General features: G+C 34.0%; 2 protein-coding genes across 4 annotated transcripts in view; one reads left to right on the forward strand and one right to left on the reverse strand.

Moving 5' to 3' along the window:
* Positions 1-21,967, forward strand: part of NAALADL2 (N-acetylated alpha-linked acidic dipeptidase like 2) — a 1,170,852-nt gene that overhangs the window by 225,579 nt on the left and 923,306 nt on the right. The window lies entirely within an intron of this gene.
* LOC140696587 (large ribosomal subunit protein eL39-like) lies at positions 9,029-9,184 on the reverse strand. The gene has a single exon (XM_072962093.1). The coding sequence runs from the start codon at positions 9,182-9,184 to the stop codon at positions 9,029-9,031; it is 156 nt and encodes a 51-aa protein (XP_072818194.1).

The following is a 21,967-nucleotide window of genomic DNA, read 5'->3' on the forward strand; positions in this document are numbered from 1 at the left end:
AAAATGCTCTTCTTCCTGACTGCTACTTAACCCCCACTTCTACTTTTCAGTTTCCTACTTGTTCAGCAAATAAATTCATTACAGTGTAAAATTTAGCCAAAGGAAGTGCTTATTATTTGAGAATAATTAGTATTAGTAAAAGACCAGTTAATGAAAGCACATATAAAATAACAATAAAAATGTTGTCATAAACCTTCACATTATGGTCAATTGATTTTTGACAAGGATGCTAAAAAAGTAGGAAAAGAATAGTCTTTTCAGCAAATTGTGCTGGTATTACTGGATATCCGCATGCAGAAGAATGAAGTTTGATCCTTATCTCATATCATGTTGAAAAATTAACTCAGAATGGATTACAGGCCTAAACTTAAGAGTTAAAACTATTAGAAGAAAACATGAGTAGCTTTTTATGACTCTCAGTAATTTCTTAGATATGACACCAAAAGCACAGACAACGAAAGAAAGAGTAGGTAAATTGTACTATATCAAAATTAAAAATTTTGTCCTATAAAGGTCCCTATCATGAAAGTGAGAAGACAGTCTGCTGGATGGGAAAAAATGTTTACAAGTCATATATCTGATAAGGGAATAGCAAATCATATATCTGATAAGAGAATATGAATATATATATTTGTAATATAAATGTATAACACAGACACAAATATATATGGGATGGGATGTTGGCTGTATTCTGTAATATAGTTAGCTGATCATTTTAATACAATTAGTTGTATTCCAGTCCATCACTCTTTTTCATTATCAATATAAAAATTCTCCAGCTTTAATCCTTCTAAGAATTTAAAATTGATCATTACATAAGGAGCTATAGGCAATTTACGAACAAAATCCATTTGAAAAGATATAGATAAATCAAAGAGTACAAGTAGTTTTTATGGTCGTACTCATTTTATTTACTGCCTCTTCTACCCATCCCTCATCCCTCCCCTTTTCTGTCTGTGGAAAGCTATGGGTATAATGAATAAAAGAAACCAAACAGAAATTTGTCTCATTTAGCAAAGTAAAGGCATTTTCCATTGGGAAACTCCCCTATGCCAAGCAGAATATTATTTAAGCTATTGCCACCCACACAACTTACTACTTGTCAATATGTTTGTTTCTTTGAAGTTTATATACTTGATCCATTGGAGAACTAAAACAATAATGAGTAATATATCACCTATTTCATATTTTAAATCAAAATTTGAAGCAAGATGTGCTAAATTTAAACCTGTAAGTCTATTCTGAGAAATGTCATTCTTCTGAGCTACCTCTTCTTCCAACCTTGGCAACAATCTCTTAATGGTCAATATGTTTATAACATGTAACTGTAAATGAATGCCATTTTGTAAAATGGTAAAACTTCCACATATACATTTTATGAGTCAAATGTTGAAAAGATATTTTCTTTTTTCTTTTTAACTTTAATATTTTTATTGAAGTATAGTTGATTTACAGTGTTGTGTTACCATCTTGTTTACCTATTTTGTATATAGTAGTTTGTGTCTGCTAATCCCAAACTCCCAGTTATCCCTCCCACCCCCCATTCTCCTTTGGTAACCCTAAGTTTGTTTTCTATGTCTATGAGTCTGTTTCTGTTTTGTAAATAAGTTCATTTGTTTCATTTTTTAAATTCCACATATAAGTGATATTATATAATACCTGACTTTGACTTACTTCGTTTAGTATAATTTCTAGGTCCATCCATGTTGCTGCAAATGGTATTATTTTATTCTTTTCTATGGCTGAGTAGTATTCCATTGGATATAGATAGACAGACAGACAGACAGACACACTACATCTTTATCCAATCACCTGTGATGAACATTTAGGTTGCTTCCATGTCTTGGCTACTGTAGATAGTGCTGCTGTAAATATTGGGATGCATGTATGTTTTCGAATTAGAGTTTTCTCTGGATTTATGCCCAGGAATGGAATTGCAAGGTCATAGGCAATGCTGTTTTTAGTTTGTTAAGGAATGAAAAGGTGTTTTCTGTTTGTAGATTTGTTCTTCAGATATGCCTCTGTTGCTCAAGAGAAACAGAGTTTGACTTACCACATATATGAATCCTTTTTTTTTAAATAACCTTTTCGGCTTGCCTGAATTAATAGCATTATATGTAGTTTTATTGTGCTTAGGACTATGAGTTTAAAGGATTAAAAATTTGGACTTTAAAGGAGGCATCTTAGAAATACTGAAGTGGAAAAGGAATTTCCCATGTTTAATATTTCAAATCTAACAGGGTTTGTTTTGTTTTGTTTAGGGATAACTTTATATTATTTAAAAAGAAAGTACATTATTTGAATACAATCTTTTTGGAAAATTTTTTTTTATTATGGTAAGAAAGACCTATCTATTTCTTAATCTGAACTTCTTAACCCCAGATGTTCTCCAAACAAAATTCAGACATTTGCAAAAGGTTATTTGTGATTGACATATGAAATTTATTTATTCATTTATTTAAATTCAGCCTCATTTGCCACAAGATTTGTGATGCCCTAGACAGAGCATCAAGAACAGGAATATTAGCCACAGAGAAAAAAAATATGACAGTAAATATATATATGTTCATGTATAACTGAAAAATGTGCTCTACACTGGAATTTGACACAACATTGTAAAATGATTATAAATCAATAAAAAATGTTAAAAAAAAAAGAACAGGAATGTTAGCAAAGTGAAAAATAAGCTAAAAGAAAAATACAAACTTGCTATTGCAATGTCATACATATTCATTAGAATTGATAGTTGAAGTGTCTGTAAACTTCCTGGCAGTCAAAGTGAGGAAGGAGTCCTGATCTGTTTCCATCATATTCATTGTTATAATTTTAAAACTATATCCATTCCTGTCACTTAACTCTCAAAGAAATTTCTCATGGAGAACTTTATATAGGGAATGACAAATGACATGATAATGGATTTTTTGCAGTGACAAATTTCTTTGATTAAAGAAGGTCTAATACTGAAATACAGCTCCGGGAAGATGATTCTGGGTTCTCAAGGCAATATAATCCAAATTTGTAGTCTTCTGATGGTTTGGCTTGACCTAAGGAACAAATGCAGTATATATGGAAGAGTGACTACATTGTAGTTTCTACAAATCATCTGTCATAAAACTAATTTATCAGAGAGATCAAGATTCCTTTTCAGAACTGGAGTCAGAGAAGATACTATAGGTAAAATTTTTGATATGTTGACTGTTCTAATAGGCTTTATTATTTGTTTGCAAAAAGTCCTAAATACTAGCAACCATACTTATTTTCTGGAACCTTTCAGTAGCTAGCTGTCTAAGAAAATGTGAAATTGGAAGATGTTAAGGTGGACTGGTCACTGTTGTTTGTCAAATTCATGAGGCTTGTATGCTGGGAATCTGTTCCTTTTTATGATGAATCAGTGTTGTTACAAATTGAATGCATTTAACCTCAACATACATGTCCCTTTTTTTGAGGAGTGTATCAGTTACAATGCTTTTGCTTATAAATGAATAGAAAATGTGATTCAAACTGGTATAAATGTCAATAAATATTAATTGGCCTATGTGGTAGGCAGAATTCTGTGAAGATATCCCAACATTCCTAGTCCTGGCATATACTCTCTCCCAGTTACTCAGTCAAACATGAATCTAGGTACTGCTGTGAAGGGATTTTGCAAATATAACTAAGGGTGTCAAATTAGTTGATTTTATGATAGGGAGATTATCTGGGTAATTCTGAACTAGTCATGTAAGACTTTTAAAAGCAAAAAGTTTTTTCTGACTGAGGAAATCAGGGATTTAAGGTACAAGACAGACTTGAAGCACCATTGCCTTCTTGAAGAAAGAGGGGGCCATGTGGCAAAGAATTTAGGCTGCCTCTAGCAGCTAAGAGAACTTCCTGTTTGATAGGAAAGATACAGGGACCAGTCCTACAACCACAAGGAACTGGGTCATTGCAAGAGGAAGAATGATCTTGTTAATGAAATGAAATTTTTTCATAGAATTTTTGGGGAATGACTTAACTTTCCAGAACATTGATTTCAACCTTCTAATATACTGAGTGTTATATCTGTGCTAAACATCTGAAATACATAACTGTGAGCTAATAAATGGGTGTTGTTTTAAGCAGCTGTTTTCAGTAATTTGTTATACAGCATTATAAAACTAATATAGCTACTTCACTGAAAATTTCAGAGGTAGAGTAAGGTGATCTTCAGATGTGATTTCTAAGAGTTCTGGCTCCATTCATCTGAAATTCTCATGATTCTGTTCCAGTGTTTTCCTCCTTAGAGGAAAATTGGCTGCAGCAGCTCCAATTTCAAATCCAAACACTGCACCTTCTGGAAGTAAAGAGATGTTCTCTTGAAATTCTTCAGCATGTAGCATTCATTCCCCAAGCCACCTTGGTGATTCAGATTGGTCCAATCAACAGGAAATCTGGCACTAGATTGGTGAGGAACATTGGAAACCAAATTTCAAAAAGGTCACTTGAGTTATCACAATTTTATACAAAATATCTCATTTTTCCACTTTCTACATGCAAGTAAAAGTAGTTTTTATGAGACAATCCCAACGTTTTTACTAACCCCGTAACAGCAGCAGAATTATGCTTTCCATTTATACTTTGTCATATACTATGGCTAATTAAGTAAAATACCCAGCTTTTCTACTTCCAGGAAAGTGCAAGGATATTTCTAACACATGGCCCTGGCTTTTCCCAATTTATTTACCCACTGAGATAAACTTCCAAAGTATGCTTATTTCTGATTAAAATTAGACTATAGCCCATTCCATTTTTCAATGACAAATCTGTATTCTTCCCAGATCTAGACTATTTAGCTTACTAGATTTTCTCTCTGGACTAGATATATGTTTCTTTCTTGATAAGTCAAAAGTCTAGACTTCTCAGGCCAATATTCTGCATGAGGTTGTTATATCATTCTATTTTTTCACAGTGTGTAGAATGTTTCAGAAAAAAACACAAGAATTTTCTACCGATCGGATTGACTTTTCTTTTACCTTTGTGCCCAGACATAAATTCATTATTAGCTAGGTTGTATGAGTTATTGATTCTCAATTTAACCTTAAAACTACTTTGAGAACCTGAAATGGTCAAAATGGTCTCTCGATGAATTGTTTAATAATTTCTAATGGGATAAACAAGGGTTTATCTTGTCTGTCTTCTAAACACATCATAATGTTAAAATAATACTTTTAAATGAGTTCTATCCATATGGTCCTTATTAATAGTTTCACTACTATTAATTCCACTCCAACCCAGCAGCATTACATGTAAAAGAGAAAGAAAAGCATTTGCCTTTACAGTGTTGACAATTTTTAAGGTCAAAGGCAGAAAATGGCTGTTATTAGTCAATTGACTCTGCTATCTGATTACTGTCCAGAAAGAATGATTTAAGATAATCCTATCCCAAATCTAAATCAATTTTGGAAGCTGTTCTTCAGTGTTTCACTGAATTAAAACTATGATATGTTTGTGGTAAGCCAATTCTTCTAGATACTGAGGCATGCATTGTTTCAACCAGTTTAAAGGATTTATCAGAAGTTATGTTGCGCAAAATCAGAAGTCATATGAATGCAATGTTCACATTATTTTATATATTTACTAATTATATGTGCTTTAAATGTTTTCCAGCCAGATTAAAATGATTAATACTCCTTATCCATCAATGTAGTAAGCTTAGGATTCTTTCAAAAGAAAATGCTGGTAATGATCTCACATTTTTTTTTATCTTACCATTGTGTTGAAGTTGAGAAGCTTGATGTTTCAGTATGGGTAGGCATTTTAAAATTTCACTAGGGAATAGGTTTCCTACTCTTAGTCTGGGTAACAATGGAACTTATTAAATCTGTCTATCATTTACACCCAATAATCTGTAAAAAACCTATTTCAAGAAATAGTTTGTGTAATTCAGGATTAAACTAAATGGTTACAGAAAAATTGCTTGCATTGTATTGTTTTGGCTTCTCCTTAGTTCTTTTCTGATGGCTGTGTTAGTAAGCATTATAACAAAGAAAATAATAAAACAAGTTGTACTTACTTAGGAACTGGGTCTGAGGAGGGGGTGTAGATGTTGTAGGGAAGGCTTACTGTGTGCCAGTGTCCTCTCTAGGAGGATCCACTGAAGGTGTTTCCCCTGCATTTCAATTCCAGGAAGATCTGAAATAGGATTTTCCCAAGCAGCTGTTTTTTTGTTTTTGTTTTTGTTTTTGAGACTATGAATGGCATAATTTATTGTTTCTTCTTTTCCTTTGACTGCTAAAATGCCAAGTTCAATTTTTAGTTCTCCTTAGCTGGTATGTGTCTTGCTCCACCAAATATTTTACTTACCAGTTTTTTGTCCTAGCATTGGATTTTTTCCATCTTTATTCTCCTTTTGACCTCATTTTGTCATTCATTTTTTTGGTCTCATCATGTAGAATATCCTTAACAAATAAATAGTCTTTTTCTATTTGAAAATGTCAACCTGTCTGATGGAAAGTAGAGCTTTAGGAAGTTGACCTATGGACAGATGAGCTAAATGGAATACCTGTTTAGTTAGCCAGATCAACCAATTAACCCTGGTGGTGAATGACTGAGCAGGTAGGTATCTAAGACAGACTCCTATCACATCTATCGTTCATTGACTTTGTTTGCTTGTTTTCCCCTGCAAAGGGGGCTGGCTTCATGCCTTTTAAGTAATGGATCTTTCAAACCAAGTTCCAAATATGATGATGCAGCAAGACTGGTGTTGCTATGTTAATACAATCTTTATCAATAAAAGAAAACTCCATATTTGTGTTATATTTTTAGAAAATACAATATAAACATATGGGAATTAAACCACAATATAGGTATATATATTTTTCATTGCATTTTAATAGTAGGAATTATGTTAATATAGTGATTCTCCACATTGGTGATTAAAAAAAAGATACCAGGCCAATGTTCATCTAATAAGAAAAATAAATTTCTGGCCCAGGTCCACCTAATCAAAATCTCTAAGAATGTAGCCCAGAGATAGATATATATCTTATATCTTATGTTATTATTTTATATATTACATTTATTTTACTTGGTATATATACATATACATATATATGAAATATCCAGGGATTATTCTGATGTGCAGCTAGGTTTGAGAATCACTGTGTTAATAGTGTGTTATCAATCACAGAATAAAGGTGTTATTGAAAACCTAGCTCCAGAAGATCGCTCCATCTCTGAATTGTTGAAGAAGAAATGCTGGTAGCTTTATTTATATTTGTGACATAATAATATTCCCTGAGACACAAATAAAGAAAATGAGTGTGAGATTTTAGAATTTTTTTTTTCCAAGGCCTCGTTGTGTGTAAAAACTGAGAAGACCATGGTACATTTGGTTTTGTAACATGGGAGTTGAAAATGACTTTTCTTCCTCATTGGTCTGCAAACCTAGACTGTTTAAAATAGAGATCATCCTCAGAAGTGAGGTTTTACTTCCTGAATACTAATCTAATGGTAGAAAAGGGAGGAAAGAAAATAGGCCTTACAGGAACATATTCCCCCACCTTGCTGGTGCCTCTTTTTTTTTTTTTTTTTTTAATTTTGCCAATTCCCACAGAGACTCATTATAAAGCTGAGATTGAGGGAAGTAATTAATTCAAGAAGGTTGATATTGGTTTTGATGCACCAGAGACTTTTGGTTCATCTGCTGTAGTGTGAAAATAATGCTGTGGACTGCAAGATAAGAAGGAGGAAGAAATGACAGGCCCGTCTTTTTTTTACACATTTAACAATATACAAAAGTTTAAAATACCTTCCATTTGTAAGAAAACCTATCTTAATTAGAAGAAGTCTGGAAAAAGATGAACCATTTAATCTTTCTGTTTAGTAGGACAAATGTGTCCTTTTCAGAGACCCATGATAAAAGGTGACCGAGATTTTTTCCCTGCAATTCTGAAGTATAGTCTCAATACAGTAATTACATTTTCAGGATCTATATTTCATGTGTCATTAGTAACTGCTCCTTCCAACTGGTTCCAAATGCTTATGACTTCCTTATGGAGTATTAAATTATAGTATGAAATGATTCTTTAAAGCATTTCTTTAGAAATTTAGAAATTTTAGAGTAATTTTTCTCCAGGACCCATTGATATGCATGCAATTCAATTTTAAAAATAACTTCGTACAAGCAGTCTCCTTCTTTAACTATAAAATATGTCATTGAAAAATTTTTCAGTGAAGTATTCTACTTTGGGGGTTATCATTCCCATCATCTATTTCGATTCAAGATCACATACTAGTTAAAAGTTTATCATTTTTTAATTTTAGTAATTTGTATTATTAACCCTGATTCAGGGCCATTTTGCCTTTTATTTCTTTGAGGTTATTTACCAGCTGAAATAAGAAGTTAAAGCCCTGCTTTGGGAAATTCAAAATAAAATCACAGAAAGTTAGATTCAAAGAGCCCATGCCCTCATTATTTTATTGATACGGAACCTGAGAACCAGAGAGGTGAAATGATGCTAACAGAGCACTTAATAGGAGACCTAGGATGAGAAACCATCTTCTAAAAAATGGAGGGAAAGGACCTGACTTCATTGAATGTTCAATTTTTGCCTTGGGAGACTGATATTATAATCCCTACTTAACAAGATAGAAAAACTGAGGTCCAGAGAGGTTAAGCAACTTAACTGAGTTTCCCAGGATGGTGAACTTCAGAATTCAGATTAGATCCCCTCCTAAACCCAGGTCTGTCTCTTTCCAAAGCCCATGGAAAAGCACTGCTTTTTCAGTCACAGGTCACTAATCCTACAATCAGCACAAATAGAATAGAGGAAAAATAAGTGATATTCATTTAGGCTATAGTGTGTATGTATGTATTTTTATTTTTTCCAATGAAAAAATCTCACATATTTATTACCGAGCCAAAGCAATAGTGCAGAAACACTGACACAGAGAAAAATCATGTCCCCAAACACATCCAGCTGTATAGAAAGTAGTGCCGTTTTCAGAATGATGTGGTAAGATGCAAATGACATAACATCGATACGAGTGTCACCTCATGTGCGGCTCCTTACAGACCCAGCTGGGTTCTTCTCCAACATCTCCTCTTGGAATTATACCTGATTTTATTACCAGTTATCGTTCGAATCCTCTGGGGAATGGGATGATTCTGCTTTTGTTTCTTGGCCAGGAGTTGCTTGGTCCTGAAAGTCTTGTGAGAAGACATGGTGAGGACCAAATCAACCGCACACAGTTTATATAGTATTTAAATAAGTCAGCAGATTGTAGTAGTAAGATCCAGTAAGAGCAGAGCAGGAAGAAGTGATGGGAAGGGAAAAAAATTTTGAAAAAATTTCCTTCTTTCTTTCTCCCTTTCTCTCTCCCTCCCTGCCCCCTCTTCCTTTCTTCCTTCCTTTCCTTTTCTTTCCTTTTTCTCTCTCGCACCCTCCCTCCCTCTCACTCTTCCTTCCTTTCCTTCTTTCTCCCTCCTTACTACCCTTCCTTCCTATTTCTTCCTTTAAAAAAGAACTAGTTGTTCTCAAAGCCATTCTGTATACAAAAAATAACCATATATACCTTCTAAGTCTCTGATGTTATAAATATATAGAGTGTCCCACAAGAACATAACTTGACTCATTAAGAAAGATAGCTTATACTCAGCATATTCCATTTAATGTAACAGAATGCAATTCATTAAAAAAAAAGGCAGCTCTGTAAAAATGTTAAAACATATATTTTAAAGTATCCAGGTTGTTTTAGAAATTAACATTTGCTCTACTGCTCATACCAGTGACACTAAATAATATTAATAGGCCATGGCATATATCAATTTTCTCTTTTTATACTTTTTATGTGAGAAATACACAGGTAAAAGAAGCATATATTCTGTTTGCAAATGGTCCTATGCAGCTTTTTTTTCCCTTTAGGCTATGAGTTTATTAACACTGTGGTTTTAAAAGGGGTTGATTTTCTTGATTTCAAAAAATGTATATAACTTTAATGCCGTAGGTGCTACACCTCCATGAGTTCTTATGTTTCCTGTATTTTATAAATGAAGAAATTAGCAACCAAGGAAGTGAAGAGGCAAACCAAACCTTCCCAACAAGATATTACCCAGGTCTCCCTCCTAATGTTAGCTTGTAGCTGTTATCATTATACATCTTGACTGTTTCTTAAATCTTCTGATTATTTTTCACTTTTAATTTTAACCCTAAATGTGGTTGAGAGATAAAATGAGAGAGAAGCAATGATAGCCTCCTGAATTTGTGATGTTTGAAGCACTGCTGCATTTAGACAATGGGGTGGTGTGCTAATGTGTTCTGTCAGGAAAGCTGACTGAATTTGACAGTAATCTTATTAAAAATGTCCAGAAATAATTTGCTTTATGAAAGACAAAGCAGTTTTCATTTTACTTTAAATAAAATATTTCAGAGGCTCCATTTTGATGTTAACTTTCATTAAAGTAACATTTAAAATGTAATTTATAGTCAATTTTTAGAGAAATGGTGTTTGTTTATTATCTTTTTTAAAAAGATTTTTGTACATTTATGAATTTTAAAAGGAAGACACTAACATGGCCATTAATAAAACATTTCTTAGCAGCAAAAGTTAGAATGAATTTATTTTGCATAATGAGAAATAATGCAAGATAAATGAGTCATATACATTATATATAATGGCTACATATGAAGATATAAATAGATATACTATGTGTATATATGGATGCATACACACATACACATATAGATATAAACAGAGATAAAGATACAAATAGATGAGAAAGTATTTTGTTATAACTAGAACATTGTTCATTTAAACTTACCTAATGCCACATATTTTAAAACTTGAGGCAAAACAAAACATTTTGCAGTTAAAGTGATGGAACTAAGGTTTTGGGACTCGGCCATGAGGTATTTATTTATCAGCAATGTCGTAAATGAAAAAAATCATCATCATTACAATAGTGGGCATTGGGGATACAGATGGGACAGCTGTTGTTCTTTAATTGTGACTGGATTAATAAAATGCAGTTTTTACAACCCATTTAAAACTTATCACTGGGGAATACATTTTAGCACCACTTTGGGTGTCTTTTGGTTAATAAATTCTTGCCTTTTGAGTGTAAGTATTTGGCTTCAAATCCCAGATACAAGTTTATTAAAAATTGTAATAGTTCTTAGAGACTATAAAATGAAATGAAGTGCACAAAATGTGTGTTTCCGGTTCTTGACTTTAAAATGATTTTTTACATGACTAATTTCAATATTTTCAACTTAAGCAGACTGTTGTTGAATTTAAATGATTGTTAAATATTTAACCAGAGTGAGAAAGAGAGAGTGAGAGCAGTGGGGAGTTGGGGAGTGGGTGATGGAGAGAAACAGAGAGATGGAGGTGGGGAGAAAGGGGTAATATATCATCTTGGGGTAAATTTTTTCTTTTGATTTCTTGGTAGTTTTTAAAATAATAAAATAAGATGTGTGCCCTGTATTAACACATTATGCTAATAATTATGAATCCAATAATATTTAGGTGAAACAGGCTGTAACTTTAGATCTGAGCTGTAATAAAGCATAATTATTCTAGTTAATAAGAGGAAATCTGTGGAATATTCTATCACAGAATTTTTAAGAGTTGATAAAAAATACAATTTTTTTTAAGCCAAAGCATTTGGAATATGACATTATTCCACTAAATGTCTTCCTTCTTCAAGTAAACAGCTGAGAGAGAATACTTAAAATCTATGTTAATGAACAGACCTCCTCCTGAAAATTCAATGTTCATTGCCAGTGAGATGAATATTGTGAGGCAGTGAGGCAGGAGTGCTGGGGCCGAAGACCCTGGATTCTATAATTTTGCATGGAAACTGGCCTAAAAGGAAAATACGGCTCCTTGTTGGCATTTCTCTCTTTACGAGAATAACCTTAGTGTTCAGAAGGTTGGTGGTGTGGAGAGCTAAAAGCAGCGGAACTCCTATGGATACAAATATAGTGCCTACTAGAGTTCCATGTATGCTGACAGAAGACACAGGACTCCTGGGGTCACTCACAGAAAGAGCAGAAGTCACAGTAGCTGTGCTGGCTCTCCAAGCTCAGAATACCCCAGGATCATGCAGATCAGAAACTGGCTGTGTACCTTGTGATGCTAAGGCAGCTAGAGCCGGCACGAGCACTGAGTATACCACCAACAAAGAACATGAGCTGCGGGGACCCACTGCTTTTATAGCAGTCAGTGAGCAAGCTGGTTCTTTGACTAGAGGGAGACCAGGTGCATTTCAGGATGACCTGATTCATTCCTGTGATGATCTTAAAAAGTGTCCTGAGTGAAGGAGCAGTCAAAGCCATTGACTCAGCAAAACAGTAGCACAAGAGGCGTATGGTGGATGGCTTCCCTGTACTTTTCTCCTTCTTTTGTCTGCTGTGCTCCCTCCCATTTTATACCTATAACAATACCTGCTCCAAACCTCACTCCAATCAGATGCTCCAGAAAGGTAAAAACTGAATCCTGTATTGTGCCAGGAAAGTCATGGTCCCGAACTTACATTTATGCTCTTTCTCTTCTGGGCCATGGTAATAATGCTTGGTTTGAGGAATTCTTAACATTTTCTGAAGAGTCCAGTATATGGCTAATACTGTATCACTGGATTCCCCTGCTTTCCAAGGAACTCTAATTTTGCAAAAGATTTCTCAGACTTAAACCCTTCTAGATTTTGCTTTAAAGAGTGATTAACAAGATAAAATGGAAATACAATTTTTTTAATTGATGAAGGTCTTTTCGAATAGTTTAGCTACATTCTAACAAATGTTATTAATAAAATCGGTTCACATGTATAAATATAATGCAACTAAATTTAAAGTGGTTACTTTTGGGCTTTAATTTTTTAAAAAGCATATAATTAATTTGCTTTTAAAAAATGTCAAAGAGCAACACATATTAATTCAGTAAATCAAGTGGAAGGGTCCTTGGCCTGGAGTCATCTGTGACACTACAAAGTTGACTGGTTTAGCCAGCTAATAAATACATTCTTTTAATCTCATTAATTTATATGTGTATTCTGTGTAAAATCCATGCCATATTGAAATGTCTTCCTAAATAAGAACATTTTTTCTTTAGTCAAGATATACATGCATTTAATGCTTTTTTCATAGAAAGAAAAGAAGATGGAAAATAAATTCCATATGATAGCCAGAGAAAGAGTCAGCTGGAAAGAGGAGATGAAAGTGTGGAATAGAGAGAGAAAGAGAGACTGACTTACTCACTGTCCTCTAATTTTAGCTTAAGTGGACTAAGGGCAGTTGAATGAGCATCAGATTAGAAGTTTTGCTTCCTAATAATCAAGTCACTTTGGTTAAGTGAATTTACATTTCTGAGCCTCTTTCCTAATCTGTAAAACTGGGATGGTAATAAATCCTACATGGATTGGCATAGAGAGTATTTGAGGATTAGTCATGATTTGCGTCAAGTTCCTAACCCCTGACTGCTACTTGGTATTTAATATATGGTCACTGTTATTATTGATGTTACTGCATTATTCTTTGAAAATGAGGCCCTGAGCACAGTTGAAGTTTCTGTGGCCAAATAAATCAGAAAATATTAAAGAGAAGAGAAACATTTTGGTAGATACATAACTTTTACTATACTGGAGATTTTTAAGATTTATGGTAAGTGAACAGCTGGAAAAATACTTGTTTTTATCAGAGTCAATCTTACATAAATTAAAGAGTCGGCAGCTACTCTTGTGCAGACCCATTTCTTAAAGGTGCAATCCTTGGAGGAGGTTTTTAAGCAAATGTATACATTCTTGTTCATAAGTTTTTTGAGTGTTAGAAGAAATTCCCTTAAAACAGTGGAAATCCTATTTGAAGATGACAATTTCCCCATGACGATTTCCTTCCCCAGGCCCTTTTGCTTCTGTGAAACTGGCTGTGTACCTTGTGGTGCTAAGGCTGATTCTGAGGGAGTATGACATATCACATATTAAACTAAAATATGAATGACTAGCTCAAATAAAATAAATAAGATGTAAAGTTTTAATTAAGAGCTATTAATTAAGAATTAACCTTTTTGAAATTCACTTCCCTCCGAGCTGCAGGGCAAGACTGTATTCCTCACAGTGTGGTCATAGATGGCTGTATATTTCTAAAGATATACTGTGTGCTAACTACAGCTTTGTACTTTTATATTTTGAAATAGCCTGATAAGAAAGTGAGTAATTCTGAGGCAACCCATAAAGTCTTTGTAAGCCTTTTGGAATAGTTCAGTAAACAAATACTGAAATACTAATATGGTGATTCCGTGTTCATATTAAAATGCATTGCATTTTTTTAGGAGAATATTGTTATTCGGGGAATATGCAAATGAAAGATTGGAAAGTATCTGAGTTCTAAAACAGAAAAAGAGTGAGAAATCATATTAAGTGCATATACTGCAAACTTCCTACAAATAGGGATTTTTTTATATGTTAGATTTACTTATTGCATTTATTGTAAACATTCAACAAATACCTATTGATGATATTTCACTTGTTGTCTTCATGGATCTAATATGCTAACTTTGTTGTAAGTAGATTCCACATTTTTGTGATGTTTTTTGATAGAATGGTAGATTTATTTTCCACTGTTAAATTCATTATATATAAATGGTAGACATATTCTATAAATTTTAGCATACATAGTATATCATCCTCAGTGCTTCTTAAAATTTGTCACCCTTGAGGATCACTTGGTGAAATTTGTTAAAAATGCAGATTCTGGGCCCCCCCATTCAGATTCTCATTCTGATGGGCCCAGAATCTGACTTTTCACAAAACCCAGAGTTGATTCATGGAGCTAGTTCTGACATACATTGAGAAACACTACAATATTTGAAAAGAAAAACATTTATTAACTTAAAATAGATTATTTTTTTCTTCTAAGGAACACATTGTGTTAGTTTTATGTATTTACACATGTACCTTTTAAGTGCCCTTCCAGTTTCCATTCTTGTAGGAGGAAGCGTCTTCTCTACTTTTTCTCATTTAACCACCAGTGAAATATGTCTAAGGAGGAAGCCTTGGGCTTGACAAAACTATAACTTACTTCATCAGAATTTACCCTTTTGAGATTAGTCCCATAAAACAATTAAAAACATGGTTTTTTGCTTGAAGTGTTTAATTCTGTCTTAATTAGAAACTTTCCCCTTTTATTTACTGAGTACTCCTTCACCTTTGTTGACATTGAGACGGTTTTCATTGGGGCATCATTCATATGCCGGCATTTGCATACTCGTTTAGGAAAATTCTAAGGGTAAAGACATAATTAAGTTTCAAGGATCATTTTGTCCCTGAGATTACATTTATAAACCAATTTGGAATTTCTCCTGTGAGATATCTGTGCATCTGAAAGGTTAACAAGTGGGAGATTTACTGTGTTTCACACTAAATCTAAATGGTATTGCAAAATTGCATTTTTGTTGTTGTTGTTTCGTAGCAATCATCCAGTTTTCAAGATAATCATTCTTTATAGAGATGATTCCTGGGATATGGCATGTTTAGTAGAAAGATATGTCAACATACATGTTATTGGAAACATTTCAGAAATGTTCTGAGTGAAACAGTGGTGATATTGATCTGTTAGCACAGAGTCTCAGGCATCAGAAGTCAGCGTCATGCCTCAGTGAAGATGCGTGTCTCTAAAGCATCATGGTAGGAATGACTACTGTTTTCCTTTTTTTTTTTTTTAACTCTATTTTTGCCTCCCTGCAAACAGATTTGGGCGAATCTCTGAATAAAAGAGCAGTGTAGAAATTGTATTGCCTTGTGGATTATTTACCCTCTATCTTCAAACATCTCCCTTTCTGGCCCTCTGCCTTCAGCCTCTTCTCTCTTTAATCAGCTGCAATCTGGCCTCTCCCTTCACTAATACATTGAAACAACTCCCACTAAGTCACCAACAATTTATAATTGTTAAACCCAAAGAAGCTTTCCAAGTCTCAGTGCCGTGCCAAGTTATCTTGGAAACTGTGTTAAAGGAAAAAGGCGTGCCCCATATCCACTTATTAAAATATCCTCCATGTTTTGAATCAAGTGGAAAAAGTTAATAATAGTTCTCCGTTAAAAAAAAAAGACTATATATAAAGTTCCATCCTGCCCAATCTGTGGCACACCATTGTCAATCCCGTAAACCTACCCAACGGGAAAGCAAAGGCTTTGCAGGTCCAGGAACTGCGGCTGTCAGCGAACACAACAACACGGGGTAATAACACAAACAAACAACCTGTCTTTACTTAGAAGTTTGATATTTTGTTTACCATGGATTCTTTGGCATTAATCTTCTCTTTAAAAGTATATATTTAAATATTACTTGTCTTTATTACAGAGTATCTTGATGCCCCTTCAACTTTTTTTGCCCAAGGTGAGTGTTTCACTTACCTCATCCCTAATTCCAGCCCTTTGCACAGTAGTTGGCCCCCTTGTACACTCGATTGGTTTTTTGTGTCTCCTCAATCTGTTCTCTCTGAGCATCTGTGACATTGTTGTCTCGTGATCCCTTTCCTTCATCAAGTCAATTTTCCTTCTAATATCTTTCCTGGGCTCTTGTCTTCCAGTCCTTCAGTTTCTGGTGCTTTCAGTGACTGACTCTCATTGCTCTAAGCAGACCTTTGTTTATGCTCTTGTTGGCGGCATTCAGTCGTTTCCTCTGCTATTGTTTTTTTCCACACCCTCATTATTTTATAGCTGAACAGCTGCAGTAGACTGCTAACAAGTTCCTCTCTCCATGCTGGCCCACAGCACAAGTAGAATGATTTTTTTCCAAAGTGAATATGTAATTCATGTATTTATTAATCAAATATTTATTTAGTATTTTTTCTGTATTAGGCATTGTTTTAGATTCTAGGGATAAATCATTAAATAAAAGAAAGTCCATGCTCTCCTAAAACTTCCATCTTACTTTTATTTGAATATTGCTCTGGCCTTATTCTAGGTGTTATATTTAATTTTTATCTAAGTATATGTTTGCATGATGGACTTGGGTAGAAAGGTTATATCCTCCTTTCTCATATTTTACTAGAGAAATTTTTGGATATTATTAGTTTTCAATCAGTTACATATGAAGTGGTAGAAGCCTGGATTCTGCTTTCCTTTTTAAAATATTTTTACTAAAGTATAATCAGTTTATAGCGTTGTGTCAATTTCTGATGTACAACACAATTCAGTCATACAGGAACATACATATATATATATTTGTTTTCATACTCTCTTTAACCATAGTTATTGTAAGATATTGAATATAGTTCTCTGTGCTATACAGTATAAACTTGTTGTTTATCAGATTTTGTGAGAATCTTCTTGTATTTTGAAATCAGAGTCACTCTGCCAGAGTTCAGTAAGTGTTCTGTGAGATTCAGTGGGTTTGTAGATGTAATTCTTGGTATATTTGTGGGAGAGAGCGAGCTGTGAGTCTCTCTACTCTGCCATCTTGGCTCCTAGGATTCTGCTTCCTAAAAAGAAGTATTTTTCATTGAGAATATGAAAATAATTCTCCAATGACTTGTTAGTACTTAGGATTTCCTTCCAGTTCCAGAAATAGCAGATGATATAATAGTTACCCTTTTTATTTACTCCTTATTTCCATGTGAATGTTTTCTACCTATTGTTAATTGTACCTTAAGTCTTGGAGTGTATATACTACCATAGTCTTTAAACAAATTGTAATCCAGTCTAGTAACATGTTTTATTTGGCTCACACTGTATGTGTTTTTGCTTTAAATTTATTCAGTAATTTTTTAGAATAATAGACTTTATTTTTAGAGCAGTTTTAGGTTCACAGCAAAGTTGAACAGAAAGTTCAGAGAGTTCCAATGTATCCTTTCATCACTGGGATGATGCACAGCCTCTCCTACCATCAACATACCCCTCAGTGTGGTACATTTGTTACGACTGATGAAACAGCACTGACCTTGGAGATTGTCTTCTTTCACTTGGTAATAGGCATTTAAGGTTCATTCATATATTGTTGTGGCTTTGTACTCCATTTTTTGTTCAGTGCTGAATGATCTTCCATTGTCTGCATATACCACTGTTCATTCATCTGTTCATCTATCAAAGGACATCTTAGTTGCTTCTAAGTTTTGGCAGTTGTGAGGTGTCTGTTCAGATCTTTTGCCCATTTTTAATTGAGCCATTCATTTTATTATTATTGAGTTTTAAGGACTCTTTTTTTATTGAAGTACAGTCAGTTACAATGTGTCAATTTCTGGTGTACAGCACAATGCGGGTTCTTTGTATACTTTGGATAACAGTCCTCTTTGTGGGTGTCTTTTCATTCTCTTGATAGTGACTTTCACAAACTAGAAGGTTTTTGGTTTTAACGAAGTTCAACTTATCCATTCTTTCATAGACCATGCCTTTAATGTTGTATCTATAAAGTCATCTCTAAACCCAAGGTCATCTAGATTTTCTTCTGTGTTACAGTCTAGAAATTTCATAGTTTTGCATTTTACATTTAGGTCTAAGATTCTGAGTTAATTTTTGTGAATATTGTAATTTCTGTATCTAGATCTTTCTTTTTTTTCGCTTGTGGCTATCTAATTTTCCAAACCATTTGAAAAAAGACTACCATTTATCAATTGATTTGTTTCTGCTCCTTTGTCAAAGATTAGTTGATTATATTTGGATCTACTTCTTGGCTCTTTATTCTGTGCCAGGGGTTTGTCTATTCTTTCACCAATATCACACTATGTTGGTTACTATAGTTTTATTGTTAAGTCCTGAAGTCAGGTAACATCAGCCTTCAGACTTTGTTCTCATTGAATGTTGGGATTTTGATTAGGATTGCACTAAAGCTATAGATCAAGTTGGAAAGAACTGACATTTTGACAATGTTAAGTCTCCTATCTATGAACTTGGAATATCTCTCTGTTTACTTGGTTCTTTAATTTTGTTCATCAGAGTATTGTGGCTATCCTATTATAGCTCTTGTATATATTTTGTTAGATTTACACATAAGTCTTTAATTTCAAGGGGGTACTAATGTAAATAGTATAGTGTTTTTAATTTCAAATTTCACTTGTTCATCACTGGTATCTAGGAGAGCAACTGACCTTTTTATATTCACCTTATATATCAACACTGCTATAATTGCTTCTTAGTTCCAAGGAGTCTTTTGTTGACATTTTCAGATTTTCTAAATAGACAATCATATCATCTGTGAACAAAGGCAGTTTTATTTCTTCCTTCCCAGTCTGTATGTCTGGTACTTTTTTCTCTCTTATTGCATTATTTAGGACATCTAGATATTGAAAATAAACAGTGAGAGGGAACATACTTGCCTTGTTCTTGATCGTAGCAGGAAAGTATCTAGTTCTCACCATTAAGCATGATGTTAGCTGGAGGATTTTTTTTTAGATAGTTTTTTTCATATTGAAGAGGTTCCCCTCTATTTTTAGTTTGCTGAGAGATTTATCATGAATAGGTGTTGAATTTTGTCAGATGCTTTTTCTGCATATATTGATATGATTATGTAATTTTCCTTTCTAGACTATTGATATGATGGATTGTTTTTAATGAAGTTAAACCACCGATTAATAATTGGTGTTTTGAATGTTGAACCAGCCTGTGTATCTGAAATAAATTCCACTTGGTCATGTTGTATTACTATTTTTATACACAGTGTGTTTTTAAAAATGTATTTGTGAAAACATTTAAAAATTGAGACATTCCCCACATTTATTTTAGGCATATTTGAAGAAGACCTGACATTCCTGAACTTACCGTACATGGCAACAGTCTGCTGGAGCTGAGTGTCTGTTGCTGCTCCCCACTTCACCACAATCCTTCTAACTCTTTAATGCTTTATGTCCAGTTGCTCCATCCTAGACTATAACACAGAAGAAAATCTAGATGACCTTGGGTTTAGAGATGACTTTATAGATACAACATTAAAGACATGGTCTATGAAATAATGGGTAAGTTGAACTTCACTAAAACCAAAAACCTTCTAGTTTGTGAAAGTCACTATCAAGAGAATGAAAAGACACCTACAAAGAGGACTGTTATCCAAAGTATACAAAGAATCTGCATTGCTGTACACATTCATTTGCATCGCCTGCCTTAAATAATCTCAAACATGCTCCTGCCTTGGAGCTAGTGCATGCGCTCCCAGTGCTGATGTTACTTGACCTCTGTGTTGCCTAAACCTTTGCACATTTTTGAGATTCTACTCCTTTGCATTTTTGACTATTTTCTTCTATTATCCTCACCTCTTTTATATGCCTCATAGATCCTCCTCTTATCACCTTTTGCAAGTTAAGTTCCTTAATATTCCACTATTGGCTCTTTTCCCTCTACATACTCAGTTTAGGTGATCATCCATTCCAGTGTTTTTTAGGTCCTAGAATCCCTGCCATCCCCTTTCTCTGACCACTGGCTTCCATTATTATTCATATGCTCATTGAGAGTATGAATTGTCCCAAGGATCCATGGGAAACATCAAGGGAATGATGGCTTGTCACAGACTTTAAGAGGAATGGTGAGTCACCAACTTGAAATGGAAGTGATAATAGGAAGGAATGGAAAAAAAGGACATACATCATGAAACATATTGACAGTCTGGAAATGTGTTCAGTTTGTTCTCACTAGTCTAGACATAATCTTAATTGACAGAGAAACAGATGAAACCCCAAAGGCTCCTATTTATTTAACAGTGAAAGACTGTCCTTAAATAAAATGTAATCTTAGAGAACAGCCTGGAAAGGAAAAAGGAAAAAAAATCTTTAGATCTCTCATTATTATAGGATGATGATGAGATACCTGTATCTATCTGTATTTGTATCTATCTATAATAGCAGGTACATCTATACAGTGGAACATTATTTGGCAATAAAAAGGAATGGAGTCCTGATACATGTTATGATGAACCTCAAAACTATTATGCTAAGTAAAGGACACCAGAAAACAAAGACTACATGTTATGTGATTGCAATATCAAAAATCCCAAAGCAGCCACGCCATAGAGACAAAAAGCTAATCAGTGGTTGCCTGAGGCTGACTGGGAGTGAGGATTGACTACACAAGTGGGCACAAGGAAAATTTGGGGGTAAAGAAATGTTCTAAAGCCTGATTATGGTGATGGTTACCTTGCTGTATACTTTACTAAAAATCACTGAATTACACACATTCGATGTATTGTATGAATTATATTCCAATAAATTTATTTCCATAGCAATAGCTGGCATTTTTCTATGCACTTATAAGGCACAGTGAGGCTAAGTAAGGTGCACCAGTACACACAGCTGATAAATACCATGACTAGGATTTGTACCTGGATAGTGTTTCTCCAGGGCATTTGAAAGCATTTGTCATGAATTATCTGATTTTTAATCTTTAATATAACCTAATGAGATGATATAATTTATACAATTTCCCCATTTACAAAAGAGGAAATAAGCCTAAGGGTAAAGTAACTTGCCCAAGATGACAGAGCTCATGGTTTAGCTGAAATTAAAACCCAGAGAGACTGACTTATAACTTACATTGGAAATCTTTGAGTTAATTGATCAGGCAGCAATTATCCCTAAATCTACATATATCAATTTATATTTATGGACAACTGGCAGGAATGGTGGCACTGTATGAAATCCAGAAAACCAAAGTGGCCTAGTGTTTTACTAATAACTTGTTGGGCTGCCTTGCTGGGATCAAGAACTTGACATACAGCACAAGGCCTAGAGGGCTAAGGCTAAGTAACCATTTACTGACGAGAGGTCTGGGAAGGAAGGGTCAGGTTTCTTTTAACTTGGGGGAGAATAACCACTTACTTCCATAATCAGTCTTATAAAGGAACTGACTGATTTTTTAAAATTATTTTTATATGTATATATTTTTATTGAAGTATAGTCATTTTAAAATGTTGTGTTAATTTCTGGTGTACAGCATAATGCTTCAGTCATACATGAACATACATATATTCATTTTTATATTCTTTTTCACCATAATTTACTACAAGATACTGAATATAGTTTCCAGTGATATACA

This window comes from Vicugna pacos, chromosome 1, assembly GCF_048564905.1.
Source record: "Vicugna pacos chromosome 1, VicPac4, whole genome shotgun sequence".
Classification (NCBI taxonomy): domain Eukaryota; kingdom Metazoa; phylum Chordata; class Mammalia; order Artiodactyla; family Camelidae; genus Vicugna; species Vicugna pacos.